Genomic DNA, 21,650 nt, shown 5'->3' with positions numbered 1-21,650 from the left:
CCCGCCATTCTCCTGTCTCAGCCTCCCGAGTAGCTGGGACTACAGGCGCCCGCCTCGTCGCCCGGCTAGTTTTTTGTATTTTTTAGTAGAGACGGGGTTTCACCGTATTAGCCAGGATGGTCTCGATCTCCTGACCTCATGATCCGCCCGTCTCGGCCTCCCAAAGTGCTGGGATTACAGGCTTGAGCCACCACGCCCGGCCTCCAGCTAATTTTTTGATTTCTTTTTTGAGATGGAGTCTTGCTCTGTCACCAGGCTGGAGTGCAGTGGCGTGATCTTGGCTCACTGCAACCTCTGCCTCCTGGGTTCAAGTGATTCTCCTGCCTCAGCCTCCCGAGCAGCTGGGACTACAGGCACATACCACTACGCCCAGCTAATTTTTGTATTTTTAGTAGAGATGGGGTTTCACCATGTTGGCCAGTATGGTCTTGATGTCTTGACCTCGTGATCTGCCTGCCTTGGCCTTTCAAAGTGCTGGGATTATAGGCGTGAGCTACCGCACCCAGCCAGTTTTTGGATTTTTAGTAGAGATAGGGTTTCACCATGTTGGCCAGGCTGGTCTCAAACTCCTGACCTCAAGTGATCCACCCACCTTGGCCTCCCAAAGTGCTGGGTTTACAAGCGTGAGCTGTCGTGCTCGGCCTGAAGTTGTATTTATGATCCCATTTGTGTTTTTATGCCTTTACCACTTGCCTATGTATCCATAAACTTTATATACTTTTATTTTACATGTTTTTAAACTTGATATGTGTGATTTCATACTAACAAACACTCTGCTGCAGCTTGCTTCTTTTGCTCATCGTTGGTTTTCATCTTTCTGTTATATAAATATGAGATAAGAATTTCCCTGGGGTATGGAATTGTCGGCTGTAGGTGTGTACATTTTTTTTTTTTAGATGGAGTCTCGCCCTGTCGCCTAGGCTGGAGTGCAATGGCGTGATCTCGGCTCACTGCAACCTCTGCCTCTCAGGTTCAAACGATTCTCCTGCCTCAGCCTCCCGAGTAGCTGGGATTAACAGGTGCCCACCACCATGCCCAGCTAATTTTTGTATTTTTAGTAGAGATGGGGTTTCACCATGTTAGCCAGGCTGGTCTCGAACTCCTGACCTCGTGGTCCGCCCGCCTCGGCCTCCCAAAGTGCTGGGATTACAGGCATGAGCCACCACACCCGGTCAGGTTGTGTACATTTTTATTAGATACAGCCAAATTACTTTTCAAAATGGTTGTACTGACAAAGGAGTAATTGTCATATTTGCATATTTCCATAATTTTTTTTATCTAGCCATATTTCTGTTTGTTTTTTTTTTTTTCCCTGAGACAGAGTCTCGCTCTGTTGCCCATGCTAGAGTGCAGTGGTGTGATCTCGGCTCACTGCAAGCTCTGCCTCCCGGGTTCACGCTATTCTCTGGCCTGAGCCTCACTAGTAGCTGGGACTACAGGCACCCCACACCATGCCCAGCTAATTTTTTGTAATTTTAGTAGAGACGGGGTTTCACCGTGTTAGCCAGGATGGTCTTGATCTTCTGACCTCAGATACACCTGTCTCAGCCTTCCAAAAGTGCTGGGATTACAGGCGTGAGCCACCGCACCCGGCTTTTGTTTTTTTTTTTTTTTTTTTTGAGACAGGGTCTTGCTTTGTATCCCAGGCTGGAGTACAGTGTGATGATGACACCTCACTGCATCCCCTACCTCCTGGCCTCAAGTGATCTTCCCACTTTAGCCTCCTGAGTAGCTGGGGCTACAGGTGCACATCACCATGTCTTTTTAATTCATTTGTTTTTTTGTAGCGACAGGGTCTTTCTGTGTTACCTAGGCTGGTTTCAAACCCCTAGCCTCAAGCTACCCTCTCAAATTGGCCTCTCAAAGCACTGGGATTACAGGTGTAAGCCTGTGTGCCTAGCCTATAATGATCATGTATATATGAACTTCAGGATGAGGCTGATCAGAGATAATGGAATGTAAAATAAAGATCATGTTAGTACTTACCACAAACTTTCATTTTACTTGTGTCAGCCTCATCCCTGTGACTGAAATTGAGAAGTAGACATTGTTATTGCTGAATGTTACATAGTTGTGGTTTGGCCACATACTACAAAATCCACCCTTCAAAGTGTACAATGCAGTTGGTTTTTAGTATATTCACAAAGTTTACCCATCATCACTGTCTAATTCTGGAACACTGTCATCACCCCGAATAGAAACCCTGCACTTAAAATGTCATTACTTCCCTCCCCTCAGCTTGTGGCAACCTGTAATCTACTTTTTATCTCTCAGGAATTTTCTAACCAGACATTTTGTATGGAATCATACAGTATGTGGCCTTTTGTTTCTGGTTTCTGTCACTATGTAATGTTTTCAGCCTTCTCCATGTTGTCAGGATATACCAAATTTCATCAATTGATAGATATTTGGGTTGTCTTTCTTTTTGTCTATTATAAATGATGCTGCTACAGCCTTCATGTACAAGTTTTTTTGTGGAAATATGTTTTTAGTTATCTTGGGTCTATACCTAGAAATGGAATTGCTTGGTCATAGAGTAACCCTATATTTATCAATTTGAGGAACTGGCAAATGGTTTTCCAAAGGGATTACACCATTTTATATTCCCATCAGCAATGTATGAGGGCTCTGATTTCTCCACATCCTTACCAATACTTATTTTCCTTTAAAAAAAATTATTATAGGCCGGGCATGGTGGCTCACGCCTGTAATCCCAGCACTTTGGGAGGCCAAGGCGGGCAGATTGCGAGGTCAGGAGATCGAGACCATCCTGGCTAACATGATGAAACCCCGTCTCTACTGAAAATACAAAAAATTAGCTGGGCGTGGTGGCGGGCGCCTGTAGTCCCAGCTACTTGGGAGGCTGAGGCAGGAGAATGACATGAACCCAGAAGGCGGAGCTTGCAGTGAGCTGAGATCGTGCCACTGCACTGCGGCCTGGGTGACACAGCAAGACTCCGTCTCAAAAAAAAAGAAATTATTATAGCCATCTTAGTGGGTGCAAAGTGGTATTTCATTGTGGTTTTGATTTGCAGTTCTCTGATGATTAATGATTTGAGCATTTTTTCATGTGCTTATTAGCCATTTGTATATCTTATTTGGAGAAATGTCTATTCAGATTCTTTGGGCCTGGTGTGGTGGCTCACACCTGTAATCCCAGCACTTTGGGAGGCTAAGGTGGGCAGATCACTTGAGGTCTGGAGTTTGAGACCAGCCTGGGCAACATGGTGAAACCCCTTCACTAATAAAAATACAAAAATTAGCTGGGCATGGTGGCAGGTACTTATAATCCCAGCTACTTGGGAAGCTGAGGCAGGAGCATTGCTTGAACCCAGGAGGCGGAGGTTACAGTGAGCTGAGATGAGATCACACCGTTGCACTCCAGTCTGGGTGACAGAGCAAGACTCTGTCTCAAAAAAAAAAAAAGATTCTTTGACCATTTTAAAATTGGGTTGTCTTTTTATTGTTGAGTTTTCAGCATTCTTTATATATTCTAGATACAGGTTTCTTATCAAATATAGTCATGCATTGCTTAATAATGGGGATTTTTCTGAGAAATGCATCAAGAGGTGATTTTGTCATTGTGCAAACAGAGTGTACTTTCACAAGCCTAGATGGTACAGCTTACTACTATATACCTAGGCTATATGGTATACCCTATGGCTTCTAGGCTGCAAACCTGTATAGCATGTTACTGTACTGAATACTATAAGCACCTGTAGCACCATGGTAAGTATTGGTGTGTCTAAACACATCTAAACATAGAAAAGATACAGTAAAAATACATATAAAAGATAACAAAATATTACACCTGTACGGGGCACTTGCCATGAATGGAACTTGCAGGACTGGAAGTTGTTCTGGGTGAGTCAGTGAGTAAGTGGTGAGTGAATGTGAAGGTCTAGGATATTACTGTACACTATTGTAGGCTTTTTAAACATTGTACCTTTAATTTACCATAAATTTGTATAACAATACTTTTCTTTCTTCAATAAATACTGTTAACATTTTACTTTATAAACTTTATTTTATTTTAAGTTATTTTTTTGAGGCAGGGTCTCACTCTGTCCCCCAGACTCGAGTGCAGTGGCGTGATCTTGGTTCACTGCAACCTCCACCTCCTGGATTCAAGTGATCCTCCCACCTCAGCCTCCCTAGTAGCTGGGACTACAGGCGTGTGCCACCACACCTGGCTAATTTTTGTATTTTTAGTAGAGGCAGGGTTTCATCATGTTGGCCAGACTGGTCTCGAACTCCTGACCTCAGGTGATCTGTCCACCTCAGCCCCCCAAAGTGCCAGGATTACAGACCTGAGTGAGCCACTGCACCGGGCCTTATAAACTTTTAAATTTTAAAAAGCTTTGACTCTTTTATAGTAATACTTAGCTTAAAATACAAACATACTGTACAGCAGTACAAAAATGTTTCCTTGGGGCTGGGCGCGGTAGCTCACGCCTGTAATTCCAGCTCTTTGGGGGAGGCCAAGGTGGGCAGATCACAAGGTCAGGAAATCGAGACCATACTGGCTAATACAGTGAAATCCATCTCTGCTAAAAATACAAAAAATTAGCTGGGTGAGGTGGCAGGTGCCTGTAGTCCCAGCTACTCAGGAGGCTGAGGCAGGAGAATGGCCTGAATCCAGGAGGCAGAGCTTGCAATGAGCTGAGATCACGCCACTGCACTCCAACCTGGGTGACAGACGTCTCAAAAAAAAAAAAAGTTTTCTTTCTTTATATCCTTACTCTATTAAGCTTTTCCTGTTTTAAGTTTTTTTTGTTTTGTTTTGTGTTTGTTTTTGAGACGGAGTCTCACTCTGTCGCCCAGGCTGCAGTGCAGTGGCGCGATCTTGGCTTACTGCAACCTCCGCCTCCCAGGTTCAAGCAATTCTCCTGCCTCAGCCTCCCAAGTAGCTGGGACTACAGGCGCGTGCCACCACACCTGGCTAAGTTTTGGTATTTTCAGTAGAGATGGGGTGTCACCATGTTAGCCAGGATGGTCTCAATTTCCTGACCTCGTGATCTACCCTCCTTGGCCTCCCAAAGTGCTGGGATTAAAGGCGTGAGCCACCACACCTGGCTGTTTTTGTTTTTTTAAAACTGTTTTTGTTAAAAAGGAAGACACAAACATACATTAGCATAGGGCAACCTAGGGTCAGGATCATCAGTATCACTCTCTTTTACCTCCTCATCTTGGGGCAGTAAGACAAATGGGAACTGTCATCTCTTATGATAATGCCTGGTTCTGGAATACCTCCCGAAGGACCTCCTTCTGGCTGTTTTACGGTTAACCTTTAAAAAATGTACAAGTAGAAGAAGTACACGCTAAGAAAATGGTAACAAGTGTAGTGTGTAGTAAATACATAAACCAGTAACACAGTCAATTATCGTCGTCAATTATTATGTATTACATATAATTGTATGTGTTATACTTATATACAACTGGCACACAGCAAGTTTGTTTACACCAGCATCACCATAAACAGGTGAGTAATGCATTGTGCTATCACATATGACAGCTACACTGTTACTAGGCAATACAGTTATTCGGCTCCATTATAATCCTGTGGAACCACTGTTATGTATGCAGTCCACTGCTGACTGAAACATCGTTATGCAGTGCATGACTGTATATGATTTGTAAATAGTTTCTTCCATTCTTTGGGTTGGCTTTTCACACTCTTGATGGTGTCCTTTGAAGCACAAAAGCTTTTAATTTTGATGAAGTGCAATTTTTCTATCTTTTGTTGCTCCTGCTTTTGATGTCTTATCTAAGAAGACTTTAACCAAAGATCATAAAGATTTACTCCTGTGATTTCTTTCTTTCTTTCTTTTTTTTTTTTTTTTTTTTTTGAGGTGGTGTCTCGCTCTGTCACCCAGGCTGGAGTGCAGTGGCACAGTCTCAACTCACTGCAAGCTCTACCTCCCGCATTAAAGTGATTCTCCTGCCTCAGCCTCCTGTGTAGCTGGGACTACAGGCGCCCACCACCATGCCCGGCTAATTTTTTGTATATTTAGTACAGGGTTTCACCATGTTAGCGAGGATGGTCTTGATCTCCTGACCTCGTGATCCACCTGCCTCAGCCTCCCAAAGTGCTGGCATTACAGGCCCAGCGCCCGGCCCTCTTTCTTAAAATTTTTTATAGTTTTAGCTCTCACATTTAGTCTATGATTCATTTTGAGTTAATTTTTGCAATATGGTGCAAAATAAGGCCCAAGTTCACTGCTTTACGTGTGGATAGTTGTGTATCAGTATCATCTGTTGAAAGACTATGCTTTCTCCACTGAATTATCTTGGTACCCTTTTTTTTTTTTTTTTTGAGACAGAGTCTTGCTCTGCCACCCAAGATGGAGTGTAGTGGCGCATCTCCGCTCACTGAAACCTCTGCCTCCCGGGTTCAAGTGATTCTTGCCTCAGCCTCCCGAGTGGCTAGGATTACAGGCACCTGCTACCATGCCGGGCTAATTTTTTTGTATTGTTAGTAGAGACGGGGTTTTATCATGTTGCACAGGCTGATCTGGATCGCCTGACCTCTAGTGATCCACTCGCCTTGGCCTCCCAAAGTGCTGGAATTACAGGCATGAGCCACCGTGCCCAGCCTTGGTACCCTTCTTAAAAATCATACATGTAAGGGTTTATTTCCAGAGTCTCAATTCTGCCCCATTAATCTATATGTCTATCCTTAAGCCAATACCAAACTGTTTTGATTACTGTGACTCTGAAGTAAAATTTGAAATCAGTAAGTGTGAGTCTCTCCAAAGAGATGGACTCTATCTTTTTTCTTTGTCTTCTTCCATACGGTTTTGGCTATTCTGAGTCACTTACATTTTCATATGAATTTTAGGATCAGCTTTTCAACTTATGCAAAAAAGGCAGCTGAGATTTTCTTTTTCTTTTTTTTTTTCTTTTTTTTTTGTGAGACGGAGTTTCACTCTTGTTGCCCAGGCTGGAGTGCAATGGCACGATCTCGGCTCACAGCAACCTGTGCCTCCCAGGTTCAAGCCATTCTCCTGCCTCAGCCTCTGGAGTAGCTGGGATTACAGGTATGCGCCACCATGCCTGTCTAATTTTGTATTTTTAGTACAGACGGGGTTTCTCCATGTTGGTCAGGCTGGTCTCGAACTCCGGACTTCAGGTGATCCGCCCGCCTTGGTCTCCCAAAGTGCTGGGATTACAGGCGTGAGCCACTGCAACTGGCCAGGCAGCTGAGATTTTCATTGAGATTGCATCATAGATCAGTTTGGAGAGTAGCATGTGTAGTTTTATAGTTAATGTAAGAGGGAGACAAAACTCCTCAAAGTCATGAATTATAAGTTGATGTTAATTTTTCAGATTTCACTGATTGATCTTACTGATAAAGATTGCTTTTTCTCATGACATTTTCCCCCTTAGGTAAAAGTATTTATTACATTAATATGTGGGTTCAAAAAAGATTAACTTATAATTTAGTAGTAACTTTTTAAAAGCAACAGTAATAATGTGCAAGTGTTTTTAGATACAACATACAAGTTGTTGGATTTAAAAGAACCCAAAGGTGTCTAGACATACACCTTTTTGAGGTGAGCACATGTGTATTTTCTGTTGAAACATCACATGGGGATTATACATTTATCTACAGGGATTTCTTGTGAGTTTTTACAAAGCCCTGTGATAGGCTGGGTGCAGTGGCTCACACCTATAGTCCTAGCTACTCGGGAGACTGAGGCAGGAGGATAACTTGAGCTTGGGAGATCTAGGCTGCAGTGAGCTACGATGGTACCACTGTACTCTAGCCTGGGTGACAGAGTGAGACCCTGTCTCAAAAAAAAAAAGTCCTTGTGATAATACTTATTGCAGACATGTGTGCATGAGATCCCCTCCTTCATGACCTCCCCCATCCATTTTGGGTCGGATGTAGGTGACTCCATCTTGGCGTTGGCAACTTTCACACAAGTTGCTTTTCAGATGAAGACTTAAAAACTTTTCCATGTTTCTGAAATAGGATCTTTAGCTCATCCTTAGCAAACATCTTTAGCAACTGCAAGACTGTTATATAATCTTCTGATTCTGTGTTCTTTTTTTTTTTTTTTTTTTTTTTGAGACGGAGTCTCGCTCTGTCGCCCAGGCTGGAGTGCAGGGGCCAGATCTCAGCTCACTGCAAGCTCCGCCTCCCGGGTTTACGCCATTCTCCTGCCTCAGCCTCCCGAGTAGCTGGGACTATAGGCGCCCGCCACCTCGCCCGGCTAGTTTTTTGTATTTTTTAGTAGAGACGGGATTTCACCGGGTTAGCCAGGATGGTCTCGATCTCCCGACCTTGTGATCCGCCCGTCTCGGCCTCCCAAAGTGCTGGGATTACAGACTTGAGCCACCGCGCCCGGCCTCTGTGTTCTTTTGTAAACATGCATGTGACAGCTTCGTGATCTGTCAGGACAGTGGTTATTTGGGAAAAGAAGCTATGAACTCGTGAAGACATCTCAAAACCAGGAAGTAATTCCAGGAATCAAGGAAATTTTCAAGCCTCAAAAGTAATGGCTGGCCAGGTGTGGTGGCTCACACCTGTAATCCCAGCACTTTGGGAAGCTGAGGCGAGTGGATTGCTTGAGCCTAGGGGTTCCAGATAAGCCTGGGCAACATGGCCAAACCCTGTCTCTACAAAAAATACAAAAATTAGCCAGTCATGGTGGTGCATGCCTGTGGTCCCAGCTACTTAGGATGCTAAGGTGAGAGGACTGCTTGAGCCCAGGAGTTTGAGGCTGTAGTAAGTCGTGATTGTGCCACTGCATTCTACCCTGGGTGTCTTGGGGAGAAAAAAAAAGTAATGGCTGGGCGTGGTATAATCCCAGTACTTTGGGAGGCTGAGGTGCCAGAATCACTTCAGCCCAAAAGTTTGGGACTAGCCTGGCAACATAGCGTGACCTCATTTCTATTTAAAGAAAAACAACAACAAAAAAAACAAAACCAACACCTGTGAGAAGGGAAGAAGAAAAAAAAATAAACAACAAAAGCACATAAAAGCAATGAGAATAGCACACTAAACTAACATGAACCTATCTATTGGTTTCAGTGGGTATCAGTACATGGCCATCTTGTATTTATTCTGGAGTATTTCCTTGGAGTATTTTGAAGCAATTTCAGATATCATTTTATCACTTATAAATACCTAAGTATGTTTCTTTAAAATATAAGGAAGTTTTTAAAACATAACCACAATGTCATTATTAAAACTTAAAAGGAAAAAAAAAACCTTAAAAATAATTATTTAATATCATTAAATATCTGGTCAATTCTAACAGTAAAATATTTAGTTAGCTAGTTGAAGACAGGGTCTTACTGTCATCCAGGCTAGAGAACAGTGACTTGATTATAGCTCACTGTAACATTGAACTCCAAGACTCAAACAATCCTCCTGCCTCAGCCTCCCATGTAGCTAAGGACTATACACCCAGCTAATTTTTTTTTTTTTTTGTAGAGATGAGGTCTTGCTGTTTGCCCAGGCTGGTCTCAGACTCCTGGGCTCAAGCAATCCTCCCACCTTGGCTTCCCAAAATGCTGGGATTTTTATAAACTTGAATCCCTGCGCCTGGCCATAACAGTAAAATTTGAAGACTGAATACAGTTTTTTCTTTTCTTTTCTTTTTTTTTTTTTGAGACGGAGTCTCGCTCTGTCGCCCGCGCTGGAGTGCAGTGGCCGGATCTCAGCTCACTGCAAGCTCCGCCTCCCGGGTTTACGCCATTCTCCTGCCTCAGCCTCCCGAGTAGCTGGGACTACAGGCGCCCGCTGCCTCGCCCGGCTAGTTTTTTTTTGTATTTTTTAGTAGAGACGGGGTTTCACCGTGTTAGCCAGGATGGTCTCGATCTCCTGACCTCATGATCCGCCCGTCTCGCCTCCCAAAGTGGTGGGATTACAGGCTTGAGCCACCGCGCCCGGCTGAATACAGTTTTTTCAATGAATAGTCTTTAATCTACTTAAAGATTCCATTATTATAGGACATTTAGGTAGTTTACAGTTTTATGTGATTGTAAATAATACTGCGATGAAGAACTTCATGCCTGTAACTTTTTCTCTAGTTGAATCATTTCCTTAGGATTTCTAGAAGTTGAACAACAGTACAAAAAGTCACATAATGTTTTATTAAGTCTCCAGTTGTGTGTGTGATGTATTAAGGAGTTCTTTGTTTATGCCCAAAGACCTTAACAGCCTCTTAGTAGTTTTAACAAAGTGGTGGTTCATGGTCTTCTGCTCAGGGAATGCATTGCAGACTGTTTATTACACCTCATCCTGCGTGGAATTCTTTGGTCATGGGTATCATCGTACCTGAAGTGGGAAAGATTATATAGTCTTAGAGATAGAGATGAGAATAGGAGAACTTGATTCTGTGTTTTCACTGTTTCTAAAGGGTAAAGTAGAAATTAATAGAAAACATTGAGGTGATCATTTAAATTTAGCATTAAGCCTGAATCTTTTTTAAAAAATTACTTTTTTTTTTTTTTTTTTTTAAATAGATGGGGTTTGACTATGTTCCTGAGGCTGGTCTGTAACTCAGGAGTGATCCTCCCTTCTAGGCCAGGCGCGGTGGCTCATGCCTGTAATCCCAGCACTTTGGGAGGCTGAGGCAGGTGGATATGAGGTCAGGAGTTTAAGACCAGCCTGGCCAAGATGGTGAAACCGCGTCTCTACTGCAAGTACAAAAATTACAGCACGCCTGTAATCCCAGCTACTGGGGAGGCCAAGGCAGGAGAATCACTTTAATCTGGGGGGTGGAGGTTGCAGTAAGCTGAGATCTCACCACTGCACTCCAGCCTGGCGACAGAGTGAGACTCTGTCTCAAAAAAAGAAAAAGTGATTCTCCCTTCTCAGCCTTTCAAAGTGCTGGGATTACAGGCATGAGCCAGCATGCCTGCCTAGCTTGAATCTCATTTGGATTATTAAACTGAGGATTCTGGGTGTGGATAAGAGTCTGAATAGGTTATTTAAAACTACAGTGAGCAATATGTGAGGAGTTTGTCGTTGGTATCATTTGGGATGCAGAGTGATAGTATAATACAAAGAACTGGACTTTGGAGTCAGGTCTGGGTTCATGTCGTGACCCAGCCATGATAATACTAACAACAGTGATAATGCAAATAATTACCATTTACTGAGCACACTATGTGCCAGACACTATGCTAAACCTTTTATATATGTCATCTTATTTAATTTTGACAGTAATCCTCAAAGATACATTTATGATCTTCATTTTCCTGATGGAGAAACTGAAGTTAGGGGAGGTTAAATACAAAGCCTATGGCAGAGCTAGATCTGTCTCTATAGTCTTTTAAATAATTTTTTTGTTTTCATATACTTTTTGAGACAGAGTCTCACTCTGTTGCCTAGGCTGGAGTGCAGTGGTACAACCATGACTCACTGCAGCCTTGATCTCCTGGGCTCAAGCAATCCTCTCACCTCAGCCTCCTGAGTAGCTGGGACTACAGATGTGCGCCATGATGCCTGGCTAATTTTATTTTTTTTGGAGACGAAGTCTCACTCTTGTCCCCCAGGCTGGAGTGCAGTGGAGCAATCTTGGCTCACTGCAACCTCTGCCTCCCGGGTTCAAGCGGTTCTCCTGCCTCGGCCCCCCGAGTAGCTGGGATTACAGGCACCTGCCACCACGCCCGGCTAATTTTTATAGATGTAGAGATGGGGTTTCACCATTTTGGCCAGGCTGGTCTAGAACTCCTGACCTCAGGTGATCCACCCGCCTCGGCCTCCCAAAGTGCTGGGATTACAGGCTTCAGCCACTGTGCCCGGCAATGCCTGGCTAATTATTTTATTTTATTTTTGTAGAAACAGGGTCTCTAATTATTTTATTTTATTTTTGTAGAAACAGGGTCTCACATCCTGGCTAACACGGTGAAACCCCGTCTCTACTAAAAAATACAAAAAACTAGCCGGCCGTGGCGGCGGGCTCCTGTAGTCCCAGCTACTCGGAGGCTGAGGCAGGAGAATGGCATAAACCCGGGAGGCGGAGCTTGCAGTGAGCTGAGAACCGGCCACTGCACTCCAGCCCGGGCGACAGAGCGAGACTCCGTCTCAAAAAAAAAAAAAAAAAAAAAAAAAAAAGAAACAGGGTCTCACTATGTTGCCCAGGCTGGTCTGAAACTCCTGACCTCAAATAATTCTCCCACTTTGGCCTCTTAAAGTGCTGGGATTACAGGCGTGAGCCATTGTGCCTGGCCTGCATTTGTGATTAACATCTTCTCAAAGTTTTCAAGTTTAGGCATTAAGTTAGGGCATTTTAGCTCTTCTACTAATTCATCTTTTTTTCTCTCAACTTGCTTTTTTTCAGAGTTTGAATTCTTATACAAATGGAGCATATGGTCCAACATACCCCCCAGGCCCTGGGGCAAATACTGCCTCATACTCAGGGGCTTATTATGCACCTGGTTATACTCAGACCAGTTACTCCACAGAAGTTCCAAGTACTTACCGTTCATCTGGCAACAGCCCAACTCCAGTCTCTCGTTGGATCTATCCCCAGCAGGACTGTCAGACTGAAGCACCCCCTCTTAGGGGGCAGGTTCCAGGATATCCGGCTTCACAGGTGAGTTGTTTTTTGTTGGGAAAAAAATGAATTCAAAGTCTCTGCCTCTTGTAAACAGTGGAAGGGCATCTGTTCATACTAGTGCTGATTTAATAAGACACTTCTAGATTGGGAGGTCTTTTATATTGATGCCTTTCTTATCTGAAGCAGCTATTGCAGTATATGGACTTTGGCTGAAGGTACCCTAGATGTTATAATCTCATAATCATACATTTTTATACTGAAAGTAATCTTAGAGATTTGCTGCTTGAAAGTTTCCCTATCTTAGCCTTTTTTTTAAATTTTGGGACGGAGTCTTGCTCTATCGCCAGGCTGGAGTGCAGTGGCATGATCTCGGCTCACTGCAACCTCCACCTCCTGGGTTCAAGAGATTCTCCTGCCTCAGCCTCCCAAGTAGCTGGGATTACAAGCACACGCCACCACGCCCAGCTAATTTTTGTATTTTTAGTAGAGATAGGGTTTCACCATGTTGGCCAGGATGGTCTTGATCTCCTGACCTTGTGATCTGCCCACCTCAGCCTCCCAAAGTGCTGGGATTACAGCCATGAGCCATCGCGCCAGGCAAATCTTAGCCTTTTTTTAGCACCCTGTTAGTTTCATATTTTTTAATATTCTGTGAATAACTATGTTTATTTCTCTGTTCACTTCAAGAGGAGTTCTAACATGTCTTTATTTGTGCTTCCTTATAGCATATGAGTCCATTTGTTTATAGTGTCTATGGGACAGACTTGGGCTTCATCCATTGAATTTTTAGGCCTTATTCCTTCTGAGTTTTATTGTCATTAAATCTACCCCTGGTATCTTTGGAACCAACTTTTTGAGGCTTGGAGAAATTACTGCAGCTGATTAGAGTTACTACAGTTTAGTCCAGTAGCAGTGAATGTATACTCTTTTAAGAAGAGAGGAAGCATCTCAGAATCTGCCTGTAGTAGAATATTTTTATTATGTTTTTAACAATGACTAGTATATTTCTTCCTCTCAATCTAGAACCCTGGAATGACCCTGCCCCATTATTCTTATGGAGATGGTAATCGTAGTGTTCCACAATCAGGACCAACTGTACGACCACAAGAGGATGCGTGGGCTTCTCCTGGTGCTTATGGAATGGGTGGCCGTTATCCATGGCCTTCGTCAGCGCCCTCAGCACCACCTGGCAATCTCTACATGACTGAAAGTACTTCACCATGGCCTAGCAGTGGCTCTCCCCAGTCACCCCCTTCACCCCCACTCCAGCAGCCCAAGGTAGGAGACCTAAACGTTGTTCCTTTCATGTGTGTGTAATTAAGAGAACATAACGTGGTTTATATAGTTTCTGTATTGGTTTGTGTTAAATGGGGACTAATTGCAAAAAGTTGGTGACTATTTATAGCTTTACCTCAGCTTGGTTTCCTTTTTTTTTAAAATAAACTTTATATTTAGAGAAGACTTAGATTCACATAGTTTTTGTTAAAAGACAGAAAGATACACATTTTCTGTTTGTTGTAATTCTAAATGTTAAATGCAAAGACTGCATTTTACTATTTCAAATAATCTATGAACAGAAGACAAAACCAAGGTGAAGTATCTGCAGTATGAGCTTGTATTTAAACCACAGACTTGAACATTATCACTGTGGCTGTCTTCCTTTTCAAGATCTTGCTTGAGGTTTTTAACCTTTTAGGGGAAAAACTAATTCTTATTGGTTAGGTCACAGGATGGATTATGAGGTGCTCATGGTGATGGACCTGCCACAAGGCAGGTTCCAGCCATTATAACTCAGAAATTCGGTGCCTTTTGTCTGACAGGGCACACTCCCTTTTTTTTTTTTTTTTTTGAGACGGAGTCTCGCTCTGCCGCCCAGGCTGGAGTGCAGTGGCTGGATCTCAGCTCACTGCAAGCTCCGCCTCCTGGGTTTACGCCATTCTCCTGCCTCAGCCTCCCGAGTAGCTGGGACTACAGGCGCCTGCCGCGTCGCCGGGCTACTTTTTTGTATTTTTTTTTTAGTAGAGACGGGGTTTCACCGTGTTAGCCAGGATGGTCTCGATCTCCTGACCTCGTGATCCACCCGTCTTGGCCTCCCAAAGTGCTGGGATTACAGGCTTCAGCCACCGCGCCCGGCGGCACACTCCCTTTTATCTTCTCAGGACTGTGTTTTTTGCAAATGATTAAGTAGAGGGTCCAATTTTATTGTTAGGGAATCTTTTCATGTACCTTTCTGGTCAAGTGAAAGATGTGGGCTAACAAATTTGATGTTGATGGATTCCCATTGAAACAGCTCTTTTCTTCTTTTCGCTCTTCCACTCCAAGGATTCTTCATACCCCTATAGCCAATCAGAGCAAAGTATGAACCGGCACAACTTTCCTTGCAGTGTCCATCAGTACGAATCCTCGGGGACAGTGAACAATGATGATTCGGATCTTTTGGATTGCCAGGTCCAGTATAGTGCTGAGCCTCAGCTGTATGGTAATGCAACCAGTAACCATCCCAACAATCAAGATCAAAGTAGCAGTCTTCCTGAAGAACGTGTACCTTCAGATGAAAGTACTCCTCCGAGTATTAAAAAAATCATACATGTGCTGGAGAAGGTCCAGTATCTTGAACAAGAAGTAGAAGAATTTGTAGGAAAAAAGACAGACAAAGCATACTGGCTTCTGGAAGAAATGCTAACCAAGGAACTTTTGGAACTGGATTCAGTTGAAACTGGGGGCCAGGACTCTGTACGGCAGGCCAGAAAAGAGGCTGTTTGTAAGATTCAGGCCATATTGGAAAAATTAGAAAAAAAAGGATTATGAAAGGATTTAGAACAAAGTGGAAGCCTGTTACTAACTTGACCAAAGAACACTTGATTTGGTTAATTACCCTCCTTTTGAAATGCCTGTTGGTGACAAGAAGCAATACATTCCAACTTTCCTTTGATTTTATACTTGAAAAACTGGAAAAGGAATGGAAGAATATTTTAGTCTTGAGTTGTTTTCAGTTTTCAGACGAATGAATGTAATAGGAAACTATGGAGTTACCAATATTGCCAAGTAGACTCACTCCTTCTTAAAAAATTTATGGATATCTGCAAGCTGCTTCTTATCAGCAGGAGGGAAACACACTTCACGTAACAGGCTTATCAGAAACCTACCAGATGAAACTGGATATAATCTGAGACAAACAGGATGTGTTTTTTAAACATCTGGATATCTTATCCCATTTTTGTATATTGTAACTGCTTTCAAAATACACTTCATGTGTAATTATAGCTTAGACTTTAGCCTTCTTGGAATTCTGTTTTGTTTTTCACAAATATAGCATTATTCTCTACTTCTTGGTACATTTTGTAGTAATATGTTTAATATAATTATTCAAGAGACTATATTGACAGCCAGATGGTATGGCAGTTCTGAAAGAATTTATATCTTTTCACCACTTGAATATACTGCAATGTGTAGTGAGTAAATTGTCTCCCTTTTTGTATAGATCGTTAGGTTAGAGTTTTTTATTTTTTATTTTTTAAACCACTTCTGCTGTTCATGGTAGTAGTGGAAGGTGAATTTGGAAATGGCATTGACATAAAATGAAAATTTTACAGACATTTTCATTGCTTTTTTATTTGTATTTAGATAAAGGATCCACTTAAAAATTACCTGTTTTTTTTTTTTTTCCCCCAAAGTTGTAATTATGTTTCACTATTGCTCTTCTTAGAGGGCATTGTGATAGAGAGATTACGATGAACATTAAATGCCACAGTGAGTAGAAATAATGACTACCAAAAAGTAATAAAATATGATTACTTGGTAATATTATTCGCATTAAAATATTAGTTTACCTGTGAGCAGATTTTCAGCTCAGTTTATAGTTAAAACAATGAGGGTAAAAGGATTCATGCTCAGGAATGAATCAGCCATAGTTTAGAGTGGAGAAATTATTATTTTCTTCATTTAAAGGTAGATTTTATGTTTATTCCCTAAATTGCATAAGAAAATTGCCTGTTAATTTAAAAAAAGACAGTATTACCATATTAACGTCATTTTTATAGCCAAATTTAAGAAAAGGATATTGAAAGGGTCTTTTGGCCTTAATTGGGTAGCTCTATGCTGTAGTGAAGAGACTTGGTAAATAACTTTTTATGTCTGAGGTGAGTACACAATATTGGTTCTTGGAAAAAACAGCTGTTTTCTTCATAAGATACCCAAGTGATTAATTTTTTTCCCTTAGACTGTCGGCCTAGAATAATACTAAATATATTAGCTTCTCCACTCATAAACTAAACCAAACCAATACAACATATTAGATGATGAGAAGAAATGTAGTAAAAATACTGGGCTGGGTCTTATGGTTGGATGAGTGATTTTATAAGATAATATGGTGATAATTTTATTCTGGATTTTATTTTTGGCCTAATAGGAATGTTAAAAAAGGCTTTTCTATGAAAATGAAATTTATACTTGAGATTAAAAGTGTTAGAAGGGGAGACCTTAAAGGCTAAGTTACCAATAAGACAATGAAAATTCAGAAGAGGAACACTTACTCTTTTACCTGATGCCCAAGATGCCAATTTCCATGAAGTCTTGATTATATATATGTACGTTTATACACTACACATGTAATGTTTTTCTAACAGTTATTTTTTAAGCTTTTGAGATAATTTTAGACTTACAGAGAGTTGTAAAAAATAGTAGAGTTCTTTGTATACTCTGCGCCCACCACCCACCTTGCCTTTATTAACATCTTACATAACAATAGAACATTTGTCAAAATTAAGAAATTAACCTTGATATAATACTAACTAAAGTAGAAAGTTTAAAAAGTAGAGATTTCAGTCTTTTCACTAATGTCCTTTTACTGTTCCAAGACCCAGCCTTGCATTTAGCTGTCATGTCTAAGTCCTGTCTTCCAGTCTGTGACAGTGTATCATAACAGGGGATACCTGATGTTGTAATGTATTTCCGGTTTTGTTAACCTTGATCACTCATGCTTAAGGTGGTGTCTGCTATGATTTGCTACTGTAAACTTACTGTGTTTTTCCTTGTTAATTATTTGAATATTTGCGGATGATACCCTGAGACTATGCAAATGTCCCGTTTCTGCTTTAAACCTTTGCTCATTTTTTTTTTTTACTTATCCATTGGGCAGATCTTGTTGTGGCAGTTACTACTGTGGTTTCTAATGGTGATTTTCTATTTCTCTCGAATCCTTCTACCATTTATTATTGGAATTATTCTGTAAGAAGAGTGCACTCTGGATTTATATTTTAACTATAATAAGATATTCAGGGATAAGTATAGATTTAGAACTTTAAAAATGTTAAAATCATGTTAAAATTATTCAAATACCATATCAAAGGAAAAACTAAGTTGTAATCTATCTCAGAAAAATATATGAAACTTAAGAAGGAAAAATAGTATTTATAATTGTAGAACTGGTTCAACTTTTGACTTAATACTGACTTTGGATTGAATTCAAAGTTTTCTTGAAATTGTCGCCATCTCGACTTTTTAAAGTGCTCTACATTTATATTACCTTGGGGATCATTTTGTCAAAGTCTTGAAATAAAGTTACCCAGTCCTGGCATGATAAACACAACTATGTTTTTTTGTTTTTTTTTTTTTTTGTTTTTTTTTTTAAATAATAACCTCTGTGTTCCAACGTATGAATGCCAATGTAAATGTTTAAACAAATAAGCCCTAATGAAGTATATGGGGTTGGATTATTATTGGTCTCCACATGTTGGTGCAGAATTTTTTTTAATGCTTTTACAAATGGGTTTTGGAAAACAGTTCTTTAGTTGGTTAATGTTAAAATAATACCATTAAAGGTAGCAGGTTTAAAAAAATTTTGAAGAAGATAGATTAAATAGGCATGAAAAAAGTTTTTGGGGGATGGATCATTGATGGAGCTTTTCTTTTACAACTTTACTTTTTTTTACTTCTTTTTTTAAAAAAGTGAGGCATTTACCCTCAATTTGTAGAATTTATGAGTTTAAAAGTCAGTTCTGTGAAAGGCAGCATTCTCCTGATCCCACCCCCATTTTTCCTCTCTAAAGGCAACCCACTTTCAATTGAGTTTTTTCTTTTGTTAATCAAAAATTTTGTTTTTTAGAGACAGAGTCTTGCTCTACTGGTCTTAAACTCCTGCGCTCAAGTTATCCTCCTGCCTCAGCCTCCCAGGTAGCTGGACTTTAGGCATGGGCCACCTCAACCAGCTTCAATTGGTTTTTATGTTGTTTTTCAGATGGGAGTCATTGCTTCTGTCACCCACGTGGGAGTGCAATGGCACGATCTCGGCCACTTGGCACCCTCTACCTCCCAGGTCAAAGCCATTCTCCTGCCTCAGCCTCCCAGTAGCTGGAATGCAGGCGTGTGCCACCACACCTGCGCTAATTTTTGTTTTTTAGTAGAGGCGGGGTTTCACCATGTGCCAGGCTGGCCTCAAACTCCTGACCTCACGTGGATCTGCCCACCTTGGCCTCCCAATAGTGCTGGATTACAGTGTGAGTCCACCGTGCCCGGCAGGTTTCTCTCCTGGTCTCCGTCTCTGTCTTTGTCCTCTCTCTCTCTCTCCATCTATATATATATATATAATATATATTTTTTTTTTTTTGGAGACAGGGTCTTACTCTGTCACCCACGGATGGAGTTGCAATGGGCACGCCGTCAGCTCACTATTGCCTGGAAATTCCTGGGCCCAAGGGATCCTCCTGCCTCCAGCCTCCCCAGTAGCTGGGAGGCATGATTACGCATCTGGCTAATTTTGTAATTTTTTGTAGAGATGAAGTCCTTGCCATGTTACCCACACTGGTCTCCAAATGCCTGGCTGGGCTCAAGTGATCCTCCCCCTTAACCTCCCAAGCTACCACACCTGGCCTCAATATACTTATTTGGTTAGTTTCATTGTACATTATCCGACTATGTAAATGCTAAGCAGAGTTTAGCTATATGTTAACCTGATTTCTTCCTAACAACTTGTTTCCCTGGAATTATATCATCTGTCATTATTTGTTTTGTTTTGCTTATCTACCTTCTTCTCAGTTGTCTTAGTCTCTCAAGATGCTCAGACAAGGCTGGGCATGGTGGCTTTTTTATTTGGGGGGCTGTTATGCCCAGCACTTTGGAGGCCAATGTGGTGAGGATGCTTGAGCCCAGGAGTTCAAGACCAACCTGGGCAACAAGTGAGACCCTCGTCTCTTATTAAAAAGAAATTAAAAATTAAAATAAATAAAAAATGATTAAAAATTATTAATATTTGGACAGGGCACGGTGGCTCACGCCTGTCATCCTAGCACTTTGAGGGCTGAGGTGGGTAGATCACTTGAGGTCAGGAGATCACCCTGCCATTAATATATAATAATATATATTAAATTTAAAATACTATATATTACATATTATTTATATATATTTAAAATGTTTAAATATATATTTAAATATTATATATTATATAAAAATAAATTATTTTTATTCAATTTCAAACTTCTGAAGAGTCGTATCTGAACTCTTCTGACTGGAAAACTAGTATGTTTATGTTCCTGGCATAGTACATAGGGTCATCCTGGGAATTATTTTGTCTCTTCTTTTGGTTTTCTGTTTTCGTATCCTATGTCTTTCTCTTTTGTTTATTCCCTCATTTTGGTGGAGCATATTCTCCAGGTGCTTCCTGGAAAAGGGTGTATAGGAAATAATTTATTTTGATCTTGTATATTTGAAAATGTCTGTTCCACCTAGCCAATGGATTGATAGTTTGGCTGGGTATAGAATTCTAGGAAATGATTATCTTAAGGATTTTAAAGGCATTGTTACATTGTCTTGTAGATTCCAGAATTGCTGTTTAGAAGCATATGCCATTCTGATTCCAGATCCTTTGTATAAAACCTGATATTTTTATCTAGAAGCTTATAGAATTTTGAGGGGGGGGGGCCATCTGTTCTGAAATTTCCTAAGAGTAGCTTTGTTGTAGGGCCATTTTTATCCGTTTTGCTGGGGCCATTTCATTCTGGAAACTCATACCATTAAGTCCTATGAAATTGTTTGATTTTTTGTTTGTTAATTTCCCTCTTTCCTCCATCCCAGTCTTCCCTGATATTTACTTTCTAGAATTACTACTATTTTGACTGTAGGCCTCAAACTGGTTCTTTAATTTTATGTTTTCTGTTTTTTTAAAAAACGTTTTGCCTTTTTGTGGTACTTTGTAGAATTATACAACTTTATCTTCTTTTATTTTTATTTTTTGTGTGACAGGGTCTCATTCTGTCATCCAGGCTGGAGTTCAGGGGCACAATCTCTGCTCACTGCAACCTCTGCCTTCCTGGTTCAATTGATCATCCTGCCTCAGCCTCCTGAGTAACTGGGATACAGGTGCACACCGTCAAAACTGACTACTTCTTTCTGTATTTTTTTGTAGAGACAGGGTTTTGCTAAGTTGCCTAGGCTGGTTTTGAGCTCCTGGGCTCAAGCGATAACACCTATCTTGGCTACCCAAAGTGCTAAGATTACAGGCATGAGCTACCATGCCTGGCAAACTTTTTCTTCTAACTTCTAAAACATTGTGTTTTACATTTCTTCCATCTTTTTTTCCTTCTTCTTTCTTTCTTTTTTTTTTTTTTTTTTTTTTTGAGAAAGACTCTCACTCTGTCACCCAGGCTGGAGTGCAGTTGTGTGATCTCAGCTCACTGCAACCTCCACCTGCCAGGTTCAAGAAATTCTCCTGCCTTGGACTCCTGAGTAGCTGGGACTATGGGGACCCACCACCACATCAGCTAATTTTTTGTATTTTTAGTAGAGATGTGGTTCCACCATGTTGGCCAGGCTGATCTTGAACTCCTGACCTCAAGTGATCCACCTCCCAAAGTGCTGGGATTATAGGCATGAGCCACCATGCCCAGCCTCTTCTATCATTAAAAACAAAAAACAAAAAACAAAAAAAAAAACTTGGCTGGGTGCAATGGCTCACGCCTGTAATCCCAGCACTTTGGGAGGCCAAGGTGGGCGGATCACAAGGTCAGGAGATCGAGACCATCCTGGCTAACACGGTGAAACTCCATCTCTACTAAAAATACAAAAAATTAGCCAAGTGTGGTGGTGGACACCTGTAGTCCCAGCTACTTGGGAGGCTGAGGCAGGAGAATGGTGTGA

At 41.3% G+C, this 21,650-nt stretch overlaps 1 protein-coding gene across 2 annotated transcripts in view; it reads left to right on the top strand.

Annotated features, from left to right (window-relative positions):
• The window catches only part of BAG4 (BAG cochaperone 4), a 37,955-nt gene extending 19,847 nt beyond the window's left edge, over nt 1-18,108 (top strand). For both annotated transcript variants that reach the window (XM_017849388.1, XM_017849387.1), the window contains 3 exons: nt 12,303-12,557; nt 13,545-13,799; nt 14,844-18,108. In XM_017849388.1, the coding sequence (XP_017704877.1) occupies nt 12,303-12,557; nt 13,545-13,799; nt 14,844-15,329 (996 nt within the window). In that variant the 3' untranslated portion in view covers nt 15,330-18,108. The remainder of the gene's footprint in view (nt 1-12,302; nt 12,558-13,544; nt 13,800-14,843) is intronic.
• The last annotated feature ends 3,542 nt before the right edge of the window (nt 18,109-21,650 follow it).

Source organism: Rhinopithecus bieti, unplaced genomic scaffold (genome assembly GCF_001698545.2).
Source record: "Rhinopithecus bieti isolate Rb0 unplaced genomic scaffold, ASM169854v2 scaffold_32047, whole genome shotgun sequence".
Taxonomy (NCBI): Eukaryota; Metazoa; Chordata; class Mammalia; order Primates; family Cercopithecidae; genus Rhinopithecus; species Rhinopithecus bieti.
The sequence above is the reverse complement of the archived record's forward strand: the minus strand, read 5'-3'. Positions and strand labels throughout refer to the sequence as shown.